Source organism: Epinephelus moara, chromosome 8 (assembly GCF_006386435.1).
Source record: "Epinephelus moara isolate mb chromosome 8, YSFRI_EMoa_1.0, whole genome shotgun sequence".
Lineage (NCBI taxonomy): Eukaryota > Metazoa > Chordata > Actinopteri > Perciformes > Serranidae > Epinephelus > Epinephelus moara.
The window spans coordinates 39,317,094-39,335,625 of record NC_065513.1 but is presented as its reverse complement, the minus strand read 5'-3'; the positions used below and the strand labels follow the sequence as shown (position 1 = coordinate 39,335,625).

The following is an 18,532-nucleotide window of genomic DNA, read 5'->3' as shown; positions in this document are numbered from 1 at the left end:
CAGAGGCTTTTTTTTTTTTTTAAAAAACATTTCTTACAACTGAGATTTGTTGGTGTTTGGACCAGAGTTTGCCATGCTGAGAACCCCGCGGCCGGTATGAGACAGGTTGGGCCGAAACTCATCCTTGAAAGGTTTTCCCCAGAAGGACTCCCCTCCTGGGAAGGAAGGAAGCAGGTGACAGAGGAAGGAAGGACACAAAGAGACAGTGAGAGAGACAGACAGCAAATCATTTCGCGAGACAATTTCAGCATCATCTTTTCTGGAAAGTGATTACTGCAGTTGAAGATTTGTGGTTTAAGACATAATGAGTTCCTGTAAATGAGGCTAGAATATTTGTTCAGTTTAAAAACCTCCTGCACAGAAGACATTTTGACATGTGATATGCAGGAAAAGCACAGGCGTAATTAATAACACTCATGATGGCTGTGTTCCATTTTCATGTGCAGGTTTACTTGCTTTGTTTATTAGGGCACTTAAATGGAACAGAGCCATCATAATGTTTTAAATGATGTTATGAAAATATCTGCTGTGAATATTGGGGCGTTTGTGGGAGCAAGAAGGACTTTAAACTGGTGGTGTGTTAGGGGGCGATCATACAAAAATGAGACGCTAGAAACGCGACGCCAGTAAAACCATTGTTTTCCTATGATACGGCGCGTCTGACCAGCGTTCAAGCGTCTTTTTAGATGGGCGTTTTTGTAGACGCTTCTTTTTAGACGCGCGTAGACGCTGAAAAGTTAAAATATTTTCAACTTTTTGAGCGTCAGACGCCAGTAGCACCATTCGTCATTGTCGTCATTGGCCTAGGCAGCCAATCAAATCTACCTTCCTGTTTTGTTGTGGCAGTTACGGCAGTTTGGTCAGTTACGGCAGTTAAGAGCGACAGACAATACAAAGCAATCCGAAGATGAGAAATTTATCCTGACAATATTTGATTTTGAAGAATAATACAACACACGCACACCTCAGTACTCTAACAAACACAGGAGGAGACACGCATGGAGCTGTGCGAGCAGTGCAACGAATTTGTCTGGTGAGTACAATGTAATTGATGACGATAATATGCTAGCTAGCTAGCATATTATCGTCGTAGCAGCTAATTAACTTTCAGACAGTGGGATATGTGATAGGGCTGGTGACCTTATTTCGTAGTTCACAGTTTTTGTGCTGCATTTCTATGTATGAAAAGGGCTATATAAACAAAGTTGGATTTGATTTGATAGCTCGTGATAGTTTCATGTAAGCTAGTACTGTCTCTACTGTCTTTGAGGGAAACACTATATTCAAGGGGAGACATAGGGAGATGATAGGAGGTGTGTGAGTGTGTGTGTGTGTGTGTGTGTGTGTGTTACACACGCATCCCCACTCCACAGGTGCTCCTTGCTGTTTTTTTTTTTGTCTAGCGCGCATTGAATAAGCGCTTCCAGCGTTTCAAGTGTCTTTGAAGCATCCGCGTTTCTAGCGTCTCATTTCTGTGCGATCACCCCCTTTAGATTGGATAATGAGTTCAAACATCAACAATCTTACTCCACAACTTCTGACTCTAAATAAAATTCACCAAACCTGTCAGCTAACCACTACTTAAATACACAAATTGGGGAGACAATGAGGTCTGGGGGCTCCTTGCTATCTGAGTAGAGACAAGATCAACTGCCGTATAACGGGGTTGGTAAATGACTGTATTGACATGTTATGCCATGTTTTTGTTTAGAAAGTGCTGCCTGACACTGCTGTATAACACGTCAAGGCTGCCATGTCTCTTTTATTTCCAGAACGCTGGCATACTGTCTAAAATCACACACACTGGGACAGCATTAATCCCACCTTGTTTGGTTCAGTATAAAAAAGCAAAGCCAATGAAATGAAGGGTCATAGCCTATTCCGGGATCTCGGTGTATGAATGGCTTATGTCTATCAAATGAAGGTGGAGGTTCCTGCTCTCCCACTGCTCACCAGTTAACAGCCAATAAATGCAGCAAAACATCAGCACAACATGGTGGAAAGGAGACTGCTAGCTGACATACAAACGTGACTGTAAACAATGCACCTTTACAAATGTTCAACAAGGAAGGAAATGTATTTAAAATGGCCTAAAGGATGCACACAATGCATTTGGGTGAGAAACGCCGAATGTAAAAATAACCTGAGTTCGTTTACAAGAACACTCCACAGGGCACCTTTAATGTATGAACAAAAACATCCTTGTGAAGAGGACGGGGAACTTTAAACACAGTTGGACAAACACTTCTCACTTCTTGTCCATAAAAATCAATTCCAGCATCTTCAGAGATTTATGTTGCCGGCAGGGCAGGGCTGTTTTTCTTTTGAGAAAATCATTTTAAAGGCATTTTCGGGCAGAAGTTTGCCGACAGTTCACAGTGTTAATCCGTCATTTAATTGCTCCATCTGGGATTTAATGTATGTAAACAAAAATGAGTGCACTTTGGGTGGTAAACGGCTAAGATGGAGTTCATACAGTCTTTAATTTTCAGCTCCAATGCACAACATTACATCTTTATATTGAAAAAAAAAAGCGAACCTGTTGAAATGTATACAGTTTGTAAGAGAACGACACAAAGAGCTGGCTCTACCCGTAGCATCTATTCAAATGACTGCACCGTTAGAGAAACAGAAATAAGGCACCATGTATTTTCATGATGCCTATTTGCCCTTGAACACGGAGCCATGTTGAGAGCCTTCAGCTGTGAATCATTAATTCAGACTGACTTCATCATTAAGAATCATCATGATGAGTATACAGGAATACGCACTGCAGGAGCTTATTGGCTCCCGACAGGGGGAAGAGGATTTGTCGCCCTGAGGTGTGTTTCACTGTCCTGCCAGCTGGTGTACGTGCAGGAAACAGTGTGCGCACGTATAGGTACAGAATGTGTGTGTTTATGCTGTGGTGTGGATGCATGCTACCAACCAATCAACTCTTTAGAGGTTTTCTGCAGCCGTCAACTTCCCCTTGTGACATTTCTACATAATTTATCAACTCTCTGACATTTTAGACTGGATCATAAATGAAGGGAGGGCGAGAGAGGAGGATGAGGAGGGAAATTAATTCTCACCAAAGAGTTAAGCAATAAATCAAACTGCATTCTCTCTGATGTTCATTTGAAAATCCACTTGAATTACACAAACACTAGAAGCACACACTTTGGCCAGGGTTAACTGGAAACTGCTGTCTGACAGCTGAGAAGCATCTCTGCTAATGAACGCATTATTTGGGCATTTTAAAATATGTGAGCGTGTGCTCCTCGTTTCATATTTTGAACGCGTCTCTGGGATTTCATTTACAAGTCAATGTTTAAAACATTTCTCTCTCCAAAGCGTCTGGTTGTGAAGGGGTTTTAGATAAATGAGGCTCTTCTGAACTCGTGGAAAGTGTTAACGCTACAGTGAGCAGTCTGCTGGATGGATGTGTGTGAGAGGGATTCACTCAAAATGTGTGGGCAATTTTCGTGGGATTTTCTTGACACTTAAATCTCAAAGATTCAAGTGTCAGGAGAGTATTACATCATGGTTCAATATCTTTTTTTTTTTTTTTTGCTATCTCAATTCCCTGCATAAAAACACACAAATGTTTGATTGTCTCTAAATTAAATGCTATTTTTTTTCTCAAATGCTCCTGCAGCTTGTCTTTAACCTTTATCTCTGCATGTGAACAGACATATTACCTCTTCAAAAAGCAGAATATCAAACAAAAGATGAAATGTGTCGCCTCAGCTGTTGTCTGCACACGAGATTTTTCAAACAGACAGAAGGTAAACAAGAAAATGAGTGACATTAGTCCAAAGCTTCATGGCAGCTGCCTGCTTTCTTCTTAATATTACACAAGATTACATTGAGTAACTAGACAACTACTGCATCTACTATATTCCCCATGACTCCCCTCCAAATAAGTTCACTATTTAAAAGGTACGATTTTTATATTGAAACTCTTCTTTTTTTCTCTGAAAAATTCCCAAGCTTAAAAGGTCCAGCGTGTAGAAATGAGGGGGATATACAGGCAGAAATGGAGTATAATATAATAGTATGTTTTCTTCAGAGTACAATCACCTATGTTTTCATTACCTTAGAATAAATTGTTTGTTTCTACAGAGGCACTGTGTCCTCGTCCAGGGAGTCTGCCATGTCACACTGCCATGTTTCTACAGTAGCCCACAACAGACAAAGCAGAGACTGGCTCAAGATAGGGCCATTTGTGTTTCCACGTTGGACAACGAAATTAGCTGCCCTCCATGATGAGCACTGTCAGAAAAACACTTATTTTCTTTAATGTGAAACTGCTTTATTCAGTGGAGAGGAAGAGACCTGCAGGTAATTCAGTTTCTGGTAAAAACGTGAAACTGCTTCGTTCAATGTTTTTACTGGTTTAAATAAACTAGTCTGTGTGGTTTGGAGAGAACAAGAGGGGATAGTTCAACTCCTGGTAAAAACCTCCTAAACAATGAACAACAAAAGAATCCTAACCGGGAGAAGTTTCAGCTGGTTGCAATCTTCGATCCTCACCACTAGGTGCCACTAAATCCCCCTAAATCTGACACACTTTAACTTCTCTTGGAAAATTTACAGAAATTTCCCAAACCTTTGCGACCCTGGGCATACTTTTATTAACTAAAACATGCCATAGACTAGGGCTGGTATGATATATTGTTTTCACTACATGTTCACGGCGGCATGGTGGTACAGTGATTAGCATTGTCGCCTCACAGCAAGAGGGTTCCTGATTCAAACCCGAGGTGGGGGAACCTTCTGTGTGGAGTCAGCATGTTTCCTCCAGGTGCTCCAGCTTCCTCCCACAGCCCAAAGAGATGCAGGTTAATTGGTGACTCTAAATTGGCTGTAGGTGTGAATGTGAGCGTGGATGGTTGTCTGTCTCTACATGTCAGCCCTGTGATAATCTGGCGATCTGTAGCTCTTGCCCAATGTCAGCTGGGATGCCCCCCAGAAAATTTGGAAAAAAATATTTATGAAGCTATCAGTCAAATTCATCTTTAACTTTGTTTATTGTGTGTTTTGTCTCTTTTTTGGCAAATTAATTAAACTCAAAATATGAGTGTGGGGAGGTGGAGAGGGAGACAAAGCAAGAGCAGAAAGAAATGGAAATAATTTAAGAAGCGCTGGATTATTTACACGATATCATCATTTTTTAAAATATGACGGTTATCTTCAATACCGCCCCTACCATAGACCGAGTACTTCTATGTATATGTTCCCCTAAAATAAGTTCACTATAAAACACATTTTCACATTGAAGTTGTGAAAAAAAAAAATCCCTCAGCTTAACCTTCCTTGGAAAATTCCCTAAAAAGTTTACTGAAGCTTTGCAACCCTATACAGGACTGTTAAACACTGAGGAGAAATCCACCTTTAAAATCCAGTTAAAGGTCTGTTCATGAGTTGTGTGCACATGTTGTTCAGTCCAAGTGATGAGGAGAATTTTTACCCACTGGCCAGGAATTCTGCACCTTCATAAATCTGTCATGGTGGACACATTTTGCATCGTGTTCAGAGACGCCCACAGACACAAAGCACACTTTGTACTGCGAACCCTCGGAGCAGCACAGACGACATGAAGGCAGGGAATTAACTGTATGAGCAAGCCTCCCTCTCAATTACACTCCGCTGCCTTTTAAACTGGCTTTTAAAGCAGGAAAATTATACCAAATGCTGCTTGATTGGTTGTTCACCACACCCCTATTTTGTACTTTACACTCAGCCTTCTTCCATCTACACCATCTCTCTGTATTTTTGTGTGTGTGTGTGCAGAAATGTCGTCAGTGCTCCCATGTGCCTTCACAAAGTATATTTAGTAACACTCTTGACTTGCATCTTGAGTTGCAAGCGGTATTTACGCAAAGCTTCCAAAAAGGAGCTATTAATAATTCAACAAAGACGTGTTATGTAATTCCAAATGTGGTTTAAGTGCAGTCCTCATCTTACCTGTGCCGGTGCCAGTGGGGTCCCCTCCTTGAATCTGGAAAACAAAATGAAACTCTGTTAGGTTTGGGTGACGTTAGCTGCTGCACATTAGAAGAGCTGCTCCTGTTACTTATAACAGGAAAATGTCTCATTCCTGTAAAGTGCTCTAATAAGTCTTTAATTTAACCTTACAGTATTTCCATTTGTCACACATCCAACCTTGTTCTTGTAAGCACTAGGAGTCACTGACAAAGGATACAGGCCTCTATTGTTCATTGTTAAGGCTCAACTTTCCTATTCTTGTTTATATAGTGGAGAACTGCTCTGTGCATTTCTTTGGACGTCTTGTTTAAAGACACACTGGGGCTTTTGACCACTCGTGCTGCTGTCGAGTGACGTTTTGAGGAGTGGGTCCCTGTAGTGTTACTGAGCAACAACACACATGGACACAGTGCGCAAAGGGCTGGCAAAATACTACTTTGTGCGAAGATTATTTTCTGCGTTTTGGTTTGAAAGTGTGTCGCCGGCCTCATACAACAACAACAAATGGAAAAAGCAAAAACACAAAGAACAATATCTTCATCTGGGACAAGTCTGACATTTATGGCAGCACTTTTTTTTTATTGGAAGTCTTAATTTACTCCCTCATAGCACAAACAGCCACAACAGCTTATTTTGAGTATCTACTATAGTCTACCATTTTAAAGCCTGGGTCTTCAACAGGAGGTCCGTGCCCCCTGTAGAGCATTACTGCAGGGGGGGATGCCAAATTATTGTTTGATACCGGTAATTTAATTTGTCTTAATTCATTTGATTATTTCTAAAAATTAAAATACATCTCAAAATACACATTGAGATGAATCCAATATAGGATTAGCAAAGATAAATATGCCCATTCATTAAAACAAATGATGACACCATTGATGACAGGCTGTTACTCATAAATTCTTGTGCAATCATGTAAGCTAACTAACGCTAACTCACCGTGTAGCACTTATCCTTAACAGCAAGGTGAGCTACTCAGATCACAGTTACATACTATTAAACATATCAGTCAATTAGCTGTATTATTATTATTATTCAAGGTGTACGGACATTCTTGTGAGCCCCAATGGAGCATTTTGTTACCATCGAGCGAGAGACTCTGACATACCGTCCACCTAAGAGACCACCAGAGTCCAGTCTTAAAACATAATTTATTGGAGAGCAAACAAATATCACAATATTTTTGAGCAGTTACCTCGATATTGATATTGCATCCATCGATACTGTGGGGCTCACTACTGGTGCTTTCACAAAATATTTACACAATGAGATCTTTCATAATTAATGTATGTATGTAATTACATCACTTTATTGTAACACAGCCTTTAAAACTAACATATCCAAAATCAATGGCGATATCTAGTCTCATATCTCAATATCTATATAATAACAATATACTGCCCAGTTCTAATTCAAATACTTTAAAAAGCCTAAAAACAAAACAAAAAGCAGTCTAGTTCTATCATTTCCATGTCAAGCTACATCACCTGAAAAGAAATGTGCTTTAGGTGATATTTTTAGTTTGTTTCAGCAGACGTGAATCAAAGCCGACGAACGCCTTTATGTTTCCTGACTGAATAGAGACAGCAGGTTTAAAGAAACTGCAAGACTGCACTATAATGTGGTACTTGAGCAAACTCACGTGGATAACCGTTGCATCATATCGGCGTGAACAATCCCTCTCAGTGTTTGAAACATGAGAGGCCCATCAAGACTGCTACCCCTCAGGTTCAAAGTAAAACTGTCAAATTTTTTGGAAGTGTCATCTCAGGATGTTTGGTTCACTCGCAGGGTCCTGATAAACTGCTTTAAAAGGGGAAGTGAGGGCCACGACTCCGTTCCCATTAACACACCACTTTAAAAGTGTTTGTTGCTATGAAATTATTCTCTCTGAGGCCACCCTCCTGTCCCTTTCAGCTGCGGAGGATAAGTCGAAGGCGTAAGTGGCACAGTAATTACGGATAAACAATTCACAGCTTGCCTCAGTGTATGAAAACCATGGGACCGAATAAAAAAAGGTAAGGGTCCCCTCGAGACCAGATGTCCACTCAGAGCCACTTTAATTATGGGAGCTGCAGCTCTGAAATACACAGACGAGCGGCTGATCAGAGACCTGTATTTCAAATTCTCAGTCTTGGTTAAGAAGATTCAGTTGGAGGAAAAGGCTGTGTTTGCTCATCTCTGAAACAGCAAACACTAAAACATTATTAGTTCAACAAAATATGAGATAATGACACTAAATCACAGCATGGTTGGGTTTTCATTAATATTTCGGATTAAAGCCACTCAGTCAGGAAGTGGCGTATAGTTTAAGACAGGGATGTGGTGAAAGAGAAACCCATCTAAATCTAGTTTAGCCTGATTTTTCATGACACAAACTTTAATCACTTAGATTCATATAAGATGTCATAGTAAAGGGCAAATAGTTCACAAATATTTGCATCAAAACTATTTATACCGGCAGCAATGCAAAATGGGACAGCTGCTACACTTTTTCAATAAAAAGGTATGGGTCCTGACACACCAGACCAACTGGCTGTCGGTTAATAGCCCCTTTTACACTGCCAGATTTTCCGCGAATGTTGGGCCGTTTTGCCGGCAAGCTGCGAGCGTTTAGACACACAGAGCTAATTGGTGAGTTGATCCGAGGTGCCCGCCTCATAGGGGCAGTCATATTGGCGGAACCCTTTTAGTTTAAAAAGACCAAGGCGGTCTTCCGCAACGGGAGGGGCTGTTGAAGACTTGTGGGAGGAGTTGTTGATGATGCTGCACGTGCGACCCACTGGCGGTGGATAAACAGGAAACAGCTGATAGCGGGAATTAGCGAGCAGCTAGTAGCAAGAGGGAAACGCAAACCTGACGGACACTGTAAAGATGAGCAACTGGGGAGACAAGGAATTGTGCGCCCTTCTTGCCCTCGCAAACGAAGAGGACATTAACCGTCAGATGACGGGGACGATGAAGGACGGGCCGACTTACAAGAGAATCGCCAAAGGACTGACCAGCCGCGGCTTCCCTCCTGCATCATTGTTTACATCACACGCTGAGCTACACGTTTTGTTACTTGCTCACGCCCCCTATTGCCCCAAAAAAGGCGCATAAACAGAAGTAGGTAGGCGGCATTTTGCTGCACTCCCCGATTTTGTTTTGATACTGCCAATGCTGAAAAAAGACTGATTGGGCTTTCCTGCAAATTTGCACAATTCCTGTTTAAAAAGGGCTAATGTTTGTTGCCTTAGTTTTTGTGGTATGTCCCATACTATTGGCACTAGTCAGCCTTTGTCCACAGCTTTTTGGACAACTCAGCATGTTGAACTGGCGTCGCACCTGGCGGCTTCCGGTGGAGAGTTAAATCCCTCCAACCCTTTTTATACAGAGATCACACTATAGGGACGCTATGAAGTCCCCTCTTTGTATAGCCTTTGCATTTTTACACACAACCAAACAGCAGCGACATCACTCCATTCTCGTGTGTAATTGTAGATAGTGTGCCAGCATCACAGAACCAAAAGAGGTGTGACGGGCATTCCATGTCACCCATCAGCATCTGCCTTTACTGTCCCTGTTATATGGCAGCTGATCTCGACCTCTGCTTGGAGGGTGAGGAGTTTCCAGACATTATTGTTTTCCTAATTTGTGGACAATTTTGGCTACTGTTCTTCCTCTTTGAGTTAGCCGCTAACTGCTAACAGCTACTTTTTAAATCTCCTGCAATGGGTCGCATAACACATCATCAAAATGTCACAACCGTGCTGCCCATGATCTCATCCTGCCAACTGTCCTGTTTATGAGGGATCGTTTCTGCACCGTTATTGCCTCCGTTCCTGGCTCAAAGGCAAGACAACTCTGTACCTCCATTCCGTGATCGTACAGAATAACAGTGCAATATTCCTGCCTTAAACAGGCAGTGTAAAAGGGGTTTCTAATTGGCTAATCTAATTTGTTTCAAGATTGAAACAAACAATTTTTTTTAGCCATTGAGCTCTTCTGCAGAAATGTTTCGTAATGTTTTTTGTTATTGTTTGCTAGCGCATGGTAAATATCTTTTGTTCTTTCAACATGGGGTTGAGTTGTTAATGTGCTAACTGGCTAATCAGTGTCATGAATCCGTCCCTTTCGGCATATCGGTTTCCCTTTTTTGAATGATGAACACAAACTACCGCCACCTGCTGGTACAAAGAGTTATTTCCTCTCATGCCAGCGCAGAACGTACGTGCTAGCTGGCTGTTGGCTGTAGTCATTGCGGTAGCCATGTAGTATTCAAGTTCTGATTTTTAGTCAAGACACAGGCGAAGTGAGGTGACGCAACAGTCGGTCTTTGTCACCACTAGTTATTTGATGTTGGTTTGGTGTGTCTGGGCCTTTAAACAGATTGGCGCCAGCTCATTTCTCAGAAAAAACAAACAAACGATGGATTTAACATTATCCAGTGATGATAACCTTTTCCTCTTCCTCACTTGACAAAACAAGAGGAGATTTTTGGTTCATTCCATTTTACAATGTAGAGAAAAAGACTTTCATCACCTCATATGGGAGCTGAAGCTTTACCACAGCCGGTTCCACACATATTTCTGGATTTTGGTGGGACAGTTTGAGGTCCTTCTGGGGATGCTAGCGCCTCATCTGAGGAGGCAAAAGACCAACTACCAGGATCCTGTTGATCCAGAGCGGCGTCTGGCAGTCTGGCTGAGGTAAGTTGTTGTATAGCCTAAGCCACTGTAAGCTATTTTATTGAGTTTCCTTTTACCAAAATACTCCAGGAGAATTTGAGTTCCCACTGGTTGGTGTTTGCTGGCGGACAGGCGGGGAGCTCTGGGCGCTGCTGCAGTGGCACAGAGGAGTTTAAGGAGCATCTGAGCTCAGTTATTCTTTTGTGATGGTGAATGTTAACTTCAGGATAATCACTGACTAGGAGTCCTAATTCACCCACCTTTATGTGACAACACGTTAGCGCTTTGATAACATAGAGGCCCGTTTCTAGAATTTAACCAGTGACATTTTCAGTAAAGGGACAGTCCCTATCGACACACAAAAAAAATTACAACCTAATCACAAAATTGCTGGGATTAGATCTTTTTTTATGTGCAAAGAACCTGTTACAACATCCCACTCATTCCTGTTTAACCCAATATAATCTGTCCAAACCAACAATCAAAGCCAAAGGTGGCATTTTATTTTGGCTCTAAACCTGCCATTGTGGAAATGAGAGTGTGCCAAAGCCATTTAAAAGTACACTGGTGGCTGTGGTGGAGGTAAGCAAACCCGCAGAAGAGCATTTTATCATCTGGTCAAAACCCTTACCATAAAATTCCGGATGGATCTGTGAAAGACGGTCCCATCATAGTAGCCTTTCTTACACAGACGGATGAAATTCTCTCCAGCTTTGGGAACCTGGAGGAAAGAGATCAGAGTTTGTTTTGTTTTTTTTAGAAAAAACACCCACAGTTAAACTAAGTAAATAAGATATTTTTTCCTAACTATTCTCAGCTATTTATTCACACAATTCCAGTTTTAACATACTGAATGGGCTCTCCACAGCCAATAATATCAGCTGCTCTATAAGCCTACTGGAATCTGTGCTGAGTTGTAAAATTAGTAAGTAGCGTTGTGAACACAGCCAAAACAAAAGCACAGACGCAGATTGTTGTCAGACATCACTGCCGAGTCTTCTGAAAGTGATGTGTTGTTTGCCAAAAATACATCAACAATCACACACTCAACCTTGTTAGGTTTAGATAGAGTGGATGGGGAATGTGAATACCCGTCTGATGCCTCTTCACTTTAAAACAGACTCGCCTGATATCATCTGATGGTATACATAATATACATAGATAAAGCATTTCTTTTAGAATGGGGCATGTTTGCAACACAGCCACAGATCACAACAAATGGGTGTTTCCATTCATAAAACTGTCCCTAGTTCGTATCACCTCGTATCCTCGTATCACCCCCCCTTGAAGATCCGCATATTTATTTGAACCCAACAGCGACAAAAAAGCCTTTCTCTATATGGCTATTTAGCGTAGCCTCGGTCGGGTCGGACACAGCGGAAGTCAGCAAACCAGAATACGGCATCTGGAGGCAGAAGTAAGTCTGTACGCCCACAGCAGCCCGCAGCCATTAAACCATAGAAGAAGAAGGAGCCGTGTTTACAAGTAGGATTTAAGAAACAGGCTAAATGGCATGTAGTAGGGAGTAGTGAATGATTTCGGACACATTGCACACTCTTGTACAGTAGGTGGTGGTATGCACCTGGAAGTTGTTTGCGATCCGCCAATAAATTGAGAGAAGAAGAAGAAGGGCCGTGTTTACAGAGAGTGTTCTTTGAGTAAGCGGTACGCAATGGACATTGCTGAACACATAACAGTTTTACCAGATGTATCTATAAGGACTTGGTTGTACTTTCGATGTCACGGCGGATAAAGAAGGAGCACCATCTAAAAGAAAAAGAACAGAAGAACAGAAGAAGGCTAAACGGGACAGTGATAGGGCTCGAGCCCAAACGCGTGTAAACCTCGGTCGGGCATTCACCAAGTGGAGAGAGCTGAGAGATTTGAAAGGTTTTAAAACTGATCCCGAGTTGGCCCTTTTCCTAATCGACAGGTATGTAATTTTTGTTTTTATTTAGAGAATATACCGCAACTTGTTAGACGTTGTTTCACTTCAATATATGACGACATGGAAGTTATAAGCAAGCTAAATGTAACGTTAGCTGATGTGAACCGCTTTTGTCTAGTAACGTTACAACAAACGCCACAAAATTATCTGTGACTGTGACCATGAACACAAATACACAGCAGGCAGTTGTCCTCAGTTTATAAGAAATTCAGAGCTACACCAGAACATTTATGATTTTCCTCTTGCTCTCCAAAACAAATGCATGCGGTAATTGCCAGTTGCAGTCGAGATGAAGAGATGCAGTCGAATGAAGCCAAAGGCTGCAGTCGGAATTTTTCGACACCAGGCTGTGGGTGTCACACCGCTTCGACCAAAAGGGGCGCTATAATCAACGAAAACGGAAAGTTCCGCACAGCTGCTTTAAGTCAAAAAGCACGACTCACGACTCCAAAGTTTCGCTCTATGTCCCAAAGTGAAGACCTACTGGATCATCAAACTAATATCTAAAATACTTAAAATTCAGCGAGAACCAGAACCACTCATTATTATTCCAGGAATGTCTGATGATGACAGAAAATTAAGCAACACACAGCAATGTTTCCTATCTTATAGTGTCATTATTGCAAAGAAACTGCACCAAATTTTTGATACGGTTTGGTCACCACTTATTCATTACCTTACTTCTGTGACCTAAAATCACCATTGTGACGGAAGGGTAGGGCTGGTGGGGTGTTTTTTATTATTAGAATTATTACTATTATTATTTTAATTGTATTTTTATGTTCATTTTATAGTATGTGTGTATGTATGCATGTATGTTCTGTGCATATGTATGCATTTGTATACATGTTTTCTCAGTTGTTACTGTCCAGTATATGTTTAGAAAAAAAGGAAAAAGAGCATATTACGATCAAACTGCATGTATGTGTATTTAGATACAGTACTTGCTCATTTATGCGGTTACATGTCAACATGCTCAAATAAAACACATTTGACTTTATGTCAAAAAACCAAATGGGTCTTTGTTCAGTGGTTATTCAATAAGCAAATAAGACTCTACAGCAATCTTAGGTTTCCTCTCCTGCCGTTGATTAAACGCCTAAAAACTTCAATTCAATTCAATTCAAAACATTTTATTTGTCCCCGAGGGGCAATAAAGTGTTCTCTGTTCTTTAAAATTACATCTACAGAAGTTTTTTTCATGCCTTATAAATGGCTTAAATGTAACCCCACACCTCTGCCTCATTTAGTATGGGGCAAAGATGTAGAGTGGTCGCCTACCAATCTGTCCCTGGCCCTGGCAGTCTACAGTATGTGTCCAAATTGCTAAGTGTGCCAGTAAGTGTGAATGCTAAGATAAGCAGGTGGCACCTTGTATGAATGTGTGTGTGTGAATGGGTGAATGGTGCTTGGGCTTTTAAATCACTTTAATTGATCACTTAGATAGACAAGCACTTTAAATGCGCTCCATTTATCATCGAAGAATAAGCAAATTAGCCCCGCCTCTGTATCAACTCACCCCACAGCCGCTCGCTTCATCTATTTACAACATTAGAAACGCCATGGCAACAGACTTGACTTTCTTACCAAACTGCTAATAAGGGTTCTGTAGATCAAGTAAATTAATGTTAGATAAAAACCACCTCTGACAAACTGAAATTAAACCTAGCCTGCAAAATATTGATATGTAGCTGTACCTGGCATTTCTTATACCCCTCATTTCAACATAGCGTTACGCTAATGAAACAGAAAGCCCCATCCTACAAGATGACGGGATGGTTTGTGAGGTAACAAACCCTGGCTGTCTGAGTCTGAGTTTTTGAGACTGTCATTGGTACACTGCAGTTCCAAGGCGGAAATTCACTCATGATATATCCTGTAGCATATTAAAAAACACCATATGGTGACAAGGTTAAAAACTTGATTTCTCATCTTTTTAGCCCGACATGTTTGCACAGAATATGGTCAGAACCTATATAACAAGCCATCAGAGTTCATGTGCCTGATAATTTTAAACATTATTTGTCTTTCTGGCGGATTTAATCTACCACAGATTAATAAATGCTGTATAAACAAGGCCACATGATGGCCACAGGTGTTAAAATCATGACATCCCTTCATACCTCATTACAGTTGACAATCTTTGTAAATATATACAGGAAACGACTGCGTATAAACACAGAAAATATACAGAAATATCTCTGTAAAGACTGACTAACAACAGTCCAGTGCTGACTGGGAGGTAAACTGTGACTCTAATGTTAAGGGGCTAAACAACAGAGGAGGGATGACACAGCCATTTGACGCCAACGTCTTTGTTCACAGCCTCCTTTAGTGATGGGAGTCTCAGAAGACTCTGGACAGCTACAGAGAGGCAGCTTATATTTCAACTTCCAGGAAGAGCTGACAGCTTTGCATTCACATAAACAAACAGAGTCCCACATTTATAACTCTGTCTGACCTGTTAGAAAGTGTGTTTTACGCACAAGTCTGCAACGAAGTAGAGTTCAACTGTTGCCTGAGGCGGCGTCACGAATCTATACAGCTAGAAGTCAGGCTCAGCAGTCTGCTACAAAGCTCTGTTTGTTGCTGTAAAAAACAGACATCTGGATTTGCTGAAGGTACATCCGGGGTCATAAAAACTTTCTTGTAAATCATTACTAAAACAAACACTGACAGGAGCTCATTTTGACTGACTGGCACTGTGTAAAATAAGCCTGCATTTGCCCCCAAAGCAGGAGGTGTGGTTTTGCCCATGACGTTGGTCAGGTCTACTGTTATTAACATCAACAGCCTTGAGGAACACTTGTGTGTGTGTTTGCATGAAGAACTAACTTTTTCCCCCTTGGCAACAATGGCTGGTGGTTTCCAAGAATCACCAGACGCTTTCATTGAAAACTATATTTATTCATTGGCCTTTTGCTGTGTGACAGGTTTGTCTAAGCTCTACTGGTCTTACTTCCCCGCTACGTCTCAATCTTCCTGTTGGGGTTCAACGCTCTGCCTCTTTTCCCCTCTATTATAAATCCCAGACTTTCAAAGCAATCTGGTACAAAGAGGCTTATTGTTTTAAACCACTGGACAAAAAATGGATTGACTTTAACCGTTTAAGCCTTAAAACAGATCTTTAGCGTAGAAAAGAACACCTAAAAATAGTTATCTAATCAGATGAATAGTAAATGTGTGAATAAAATGTTTAACGAGCACAAATTTACACAAGGCTTTCCCTTTTGTGGTTTTGCCACTAACCAGAATCTTTCACGTCAGAGATCTCTATCTGCTGCTACCCTGCAATGGTGGTTAATTCAGCGTGTCTGCATGCATGCTTTTGTGTTTCTGTTTGCGAGTTTGAGCCTGAGAATGTTTAAAATGCAATCCAATTTAGAAACATGCCTAAAAGGAGGCCTAAAATTGTCAGCAATCAGCTATGTCAGCATGGAAACAATGTTTGCTGACGCAGACAGGAAAAAAAAATATAAAAAATGTCCCTATTCACAAATGCTTGCAGGCTCCTCTATTTCCCCAGGCGCTCAACCTGAAACACAAGGCCCTGAGGGACACAAAACCCATTAAAATAATCCCAATAATCTAAAGAATAAAACTGATATTTCTAATTTACTTCAACAATTTTTCTACCAGAATTATATGCATTACATGCGCCTCCAAACAGCCTTTGAGATTTATCCTATTTTATTGTGTGTAATTTATTTATTTAATTGATTGTATTCACGCACAGACACAAGACTGCATAAATTCCAGATAACGAAAAATAACAATGTGTCAAGAAAGTTCAAGATGCTACAGGCGTATACAGTGCACCTCTCCTCAACTTAAGGAGAAAAACAAACAAAAATAAAAAAGTTAAAATAAACAAATGAAAAACTACTCATACTTTAGAAAAAAAATGCAACAAAAAATGACAAAAAGGAGCACACAAAATAAGCAAACAAAAAAAACAGTCAGGAGTCTACAATTAAAATAAACATAGAAAAACCCCAAAGTAATACATGTAAACCAATACAGAGAAAAGTAAGTTCAATTTCCTTTCACACTGGAGCATCTGCAGAATACTGAAAGATGGAACCTATTCTATCATAACACAGTCTGCGCTGTACTCCCTGTTCCCTACCCACATGCCCCCAGACACACTTGGAAAAATCTGCTCTTTACTGAGTACACTTTTGTAGTTTTATACCCTTACATAGTCCTTTTGGACATTCTCCCTCTCCCTACACGTTAAAGCTGAGGTAGGCAGTTTAATCTTGGTGTCATTGGGCAAAATCCCATGATAAACTTTGAGCATATTGTAATTCAAGTGGTCTGAGAGAAAACTAGGCTTCCACACGTCCTCTTGGCTTCAGAAAATGTAGGCTGTGTCAGTATTGACAAAGCATTTCAGAGATGGAGAGAAAATGTTGCTAACAGTTTAGCCTTCTGCTTACCGGAGCCAAAGGTTCACAGCTGTGGCGTCATGTTCGTGCTTATTAAGCTAACGTTAGCTAGAGCCTCGAATCACGTTGTGTGCTCTGCCTCACTGCCCGCCACTACAGACCACCTCGCCAGGGGGAAAGTGGGCAGCAACTCCGGAGACGGAACCCCAATCAGCAGCTGCAGCCGGCACAAACCTCAGCTCCCGACTCACCAGCGGATTAGTAAACTTACTTTTGCTGGTGCTGGCCCACAGCCCACTGTGACACCCAGTGCTGAGGATTTGCATTTGCCAAATTCGAGTCCCTACAGCCACTGATCAGCAGTCTGTTTCCGAGCTGCTGCCCACTCTCCTCCCAGAGAAGCACTCCACAGCTGCAAGGAGTGAGGTGGAGAGACCGTGGGGTTGCTAGCTGGCTAATTCTTGTCTCATTTGTGGTCTGATAAACAGAGAGCGCTGCGTGCAACTGTTGAATGATATAAGATTAAATAAATCAATGTGTATTTTCAAATTCTGTTTTTTTTTTTCTTTTTGCATTTTCCAAATTTCTTCTTACCCCAGCTTTAATGTACACCACTATCTGTATGTCCTGTATTTGATTATAATCTCAAACTAATCAAAAATGGTAAATTTGGATTTTAAAAATAGTTTTAGATGATTAAAATGTAAATTCAAATACAGTCATCCTGTTCTTTCCCACTCAGGTGAACCCTATCTACTTTATCCACGGTGCTTTTGAATATACTCCACCTTCCTAGGTATTATGTGTGACTAAGGCCCAGGCCACGTCAACCAATCTCCAACATCTGCCCCCTCACACTTCACCCGAGCCGGGGACAACGAGGGCAGAGGCGACGGAAACATCCAAAACTGGGTGAGCAAATGGGCACTTTACAGGGAGGTGGGCTCTGGGTCTGTGTGACTGAGAGTGTATGTGACAGTGAAGCGGCACTCATTAATTCATAAACAGCAGGCCACGAATAGAGCTGCAATCTTGTGTGGAAACCACTGGGGAGGAGGATGGGGAGGGCGCAGAGGGCAGGTTGTCTAACTGCTGCAACTTTCCCCTCATTATTCTGATTCGACAGCTCAGAAGCCAATGAAAACCAAGCGCACGAAGCGCCTGGTTACCGGGGCAGAAATGCATTCCTGGAACTCACGCTGTCTCTCTGGAGCCTCTGACACCTGACTTTAAAAAAACGGAGGCACACAAGAAACACATTTTTGCCAAGATGTAAACTCGGCAACCTGGGGCACAGACTCTGCAAGAGACTGATTTCAGTGTTTTGGATGTGTCGCCCTAAATACGATTTAACCACCTGCTCGGGCCAAACCTACACTGCGACAACATTATTTCAGAACCTTATACCAGTGAATTAAATCAGCCAAGCATGAATCACAGCCTCAGTGACAAAAACACCAGGCTTCATTTATAAAACTTCAGATTAAACTGGTCAGCGTTGCCAACATCAAACATTTACTTATACAGTTACATTGAAAACAGCTCCT

General features: G+C 41.4%; 1 protein-coding gene across 1 annotated transcript in view; it reads right to left on the bottom strand.

The window, feature by feature from the left end:
• LOC126394275 (RING-type E3 ubiquitin-protein ligase PPIL2-like) overlaps positions 1–18,532 on the bottom strand; it is a 32,924-nt gene that overhangs the window by 13,271 nt on the left and 1,121 nt on the right. Inside the window, exons 3-5 of the mRNA XM_050050989.1 lie at positions 11,278–11,367; positions 5,953–5,986; positions 38–155 (exon numbers count right to left, since the gene is read on the bottom strand). Coding sequence (XP_049906946.1) covers positions 38–155; positions 5,953–5,986; positions 11,278–11,367 — 242 coding nt within the window. The remainder of the gene's footprint in view (positions 1–37; positions 156–5,952; positions 5,987–11,277; positions 11,368–18,532) is intronic.